Source organism: Octopus bimaculoides, chromosome 18, assembly GCF_001194135.2.
Source record: "Octopus bimaculoides isolate UCB-OBI-ISO-001 chromosome 18, ASM119413v2, whole genome shotgun sequence".
Lineage (NCBI taxonomy): Eukaryota > Metazoa > Mollusca > Cephalopoda > Octopoda > Octopodidae > Octopus > Octopus bimaculoides.
Window position 1 is genome coordinate 20,321,646 of NC_068998.1, and position 2,747 is coordinate 20,324,392.

General features: G+C 35.7%; 1 protein-coding gene across 1 annotated transcript in view; it reads left to right on the top strand.

The window, feature by feature from the left end:
* The window catches only part of LOC106875600 (aminopeptidase N-like), a 219,321-nt gene that overhangs the window by 175,886 nt on the left and 40,688 nt on the right, over positions 1-2,747 (top strand). The window contains 2 exon segments of the mRNA XM_052974545.1: positions 451-516; positions 2,116-2,291. Of these exon segments, the coding sequence (XP_052830505.1) occupies positions 451-516; positions 2,116-2,291 (242 nt within the window).

Below are 2,747 nucleotides of genomic sequence, written 5' to 3' on the forward strand. Positions count from 1 at the left end.
TTTTTTTTTTTTTTATTATTATTATTATTATTATTATTATACGGTTGGCTTTTGCTTTGTATTTGTACAAGTTGACTCCAAGTCTCACCCAAAGACCTCAAGAGACAACAAATAAGAATTTCAAGTTGGAAATTATTATTATTATTATTATTATTATTATTATTATTATTATTATTATTATTATTATCATTATCATTATTATAATTATTATTATTGTTGTTGTTGTTGTTGTTATTATCATTATTTTTATTTTTATTTTTATTATCATTATAAGCACTATCCGACTCTTTGTATCCAAAAGGGTTTTCCAACCCAGTATTTGCATGCTGTTCTTTATAGTTGTATTGATATGCTTCGAGAACCCTTATTCCAAAAAAAAAAATTATTTCAGGTTCACTCGAAAGTTTATAAAATTCTTATGACGTGAATTATCATTATTATCATTTCTAGACCTATCTGGAGAAACTGGCCTATGGAGAAGCTTTCCATGACGATCTATGGAATGAATTGGCAGAGGTAAATTTTGGCTTTTCTTTTATTATAACAGTAATAGACCATTTGTCTTTAATTAGCTTCCTGTTGTAAATGTACACGGCGTAACTTAAGAGGCACAATAAAATGAATCTGTCAACAATGTAAGCTATATTCTGATTTTTACAGTGATGCTGCAATAGGTAAGTAAATGATGTATCAGTCGTTTGGTTAAAGAGACGTATTAAGCTACATACATGTCACTGCATTACGGCAGTGACATGGTGTGCTCTTATCCTAATCTAGACACCAAGCTCATCCACCGTATCACTATCAGAGAATGTTTTTTTTTGTTTAGTTTCAGGTCAGCTCTGGTCCAAGAGAGCTATGATAAGGCGTTCCAACAACGGCCTTCCTAATTTTCATTCATTATACCTAAATTAATTAAAATCATCCAGCTTGGTGGCTATTGTAGTAATTGTCGATGGCTACAGTTGTTTCCCTTTACTCACGAGTTAGCTTTAATTCAGCTGATATATAATCAAATGCGTTCCAGCCATGAACATCCAATTTTTAAATTTAGATATACTGTAGAACCAAATCATTATCCAATGTGTGCTTCCTTTTTAAGACAGCAGAGCGTGATTTCAAGATTTGGTCGCTACTTTTAGCTGCTCGAGCTGTGTTAATACATTTAATGCAAAGGACATTTAATATACTTTTCTACTCTAGGCACAAGGCCCGAAATTTGCAGGGAAGGGGCAGTCGATAAGATCGACCCCAGTACGCAACTGGTATTTAATTTATCGACCCCGAAAGGATGAAAGGCAAAGTCGACCTCGGCGGAATTTGAACTCAGAACGTAAAGACAGACGAAATAACCCTAAGCACATTTCGCCAGCTCGCCGCCTTAATATAATACTTGAAATATCTAGTGAGGTGAAAAATCGACAATGCGAGCCAACAACTAATATTTTTCCCGCAAATACGAGAGATAACCCTTGCTATATATAAAGTCTTATTCTGACCTCCTCAGCGAAACTTTTTTTATCATACCTGGCGAAGTAATGATAAAAGAACCTGAAACCACTGAGCATGAAATATCTTTTCTCCCATTAAAATACCAAGCGGAATCCTGTCGACATTATCGTTCGATCTACTAGAAATAACAACTAAACCTTCCTCAAATGACACTCTACCGTCATGGAAAAGACAAACAGAGAAACGAGACATGCAACATAAAGAACATTCCCTTCATCAGTTGTCCATACATTGTTTGTAGTTTTTAGATTACGATGATGTATTTATCTTTAAAATGAAATTGTAGGGTAGGTGTAAGAAGCCGAATCTAGCTAGTTTGAACATAAAACAAGTAGAATATTTGAGCTGGATGTGACCAGTTTAAATTAAATGCTAAGGAGTTAATAATAAAGAAGCGCGTCTTATACGCCAGCATCTGCGGTATCTTTTTAGTGAGCAGTGTCGAACTGATATTATACCCCGAAAATGGTTCGTCTCTTATTCCCTTCCCTAAAATTTATTACGCATTTTGTTTTTGTTTTTGTTTTTAAAAAAGATGTAAACTATTTCTATGAGTCACAATGGCATACGAGAACATTTATCACTTCTCATATTTATTTGTAGCAATCCAAAAAAGACGGCCGACCTCTTAAGATTAAAGCTATTATGGATACATGGACTTTACAGATGAACTATCCTCTGGTAACCATCCGGCGAACTGGTGAAAACCAGTTGACCGTAACCCAAGAAAGATTCCTTGTTAATCCAAATTCAACTCAGAAATATAATTCCACATTTGGGTGAGTTTGTCAATTAAATTCAAACTTCAATTTTTTTCTCTCTCTTGAAATTCAATTTGGAAAAAAATTATGTTTAAAGATTGAAATCAATTTTTAAAAAATGATAAAATAACTTTCATTGTCAGAAAGATGTTGTTGTTGGCACTCCGTCGCTTACGACGTCGAGGGTTCCAGTTGATCCGACCAACGGAACAGCCTGCTCGGGAAATTAACGTGCAAGTGGCTGAGCACTCCACAGACACGTGCACCCTTAACGTAGTTCTCGGAGATATTCAGCGTTACACAGTGTGACAAGGCTGACCCTTTGAATTACAGGCACAACAGAAACAGGAAGTAAGAGTGTGAGAAAGTTGTGGTGGAAGAGTACGGCAGGGTTCGCCATCCCCTGCCGGAGCCTCGTGGAGCTTTAGGTGTTTTCGCTCAATAAGCACTCACAACGCCCGATCTGGGAATCGA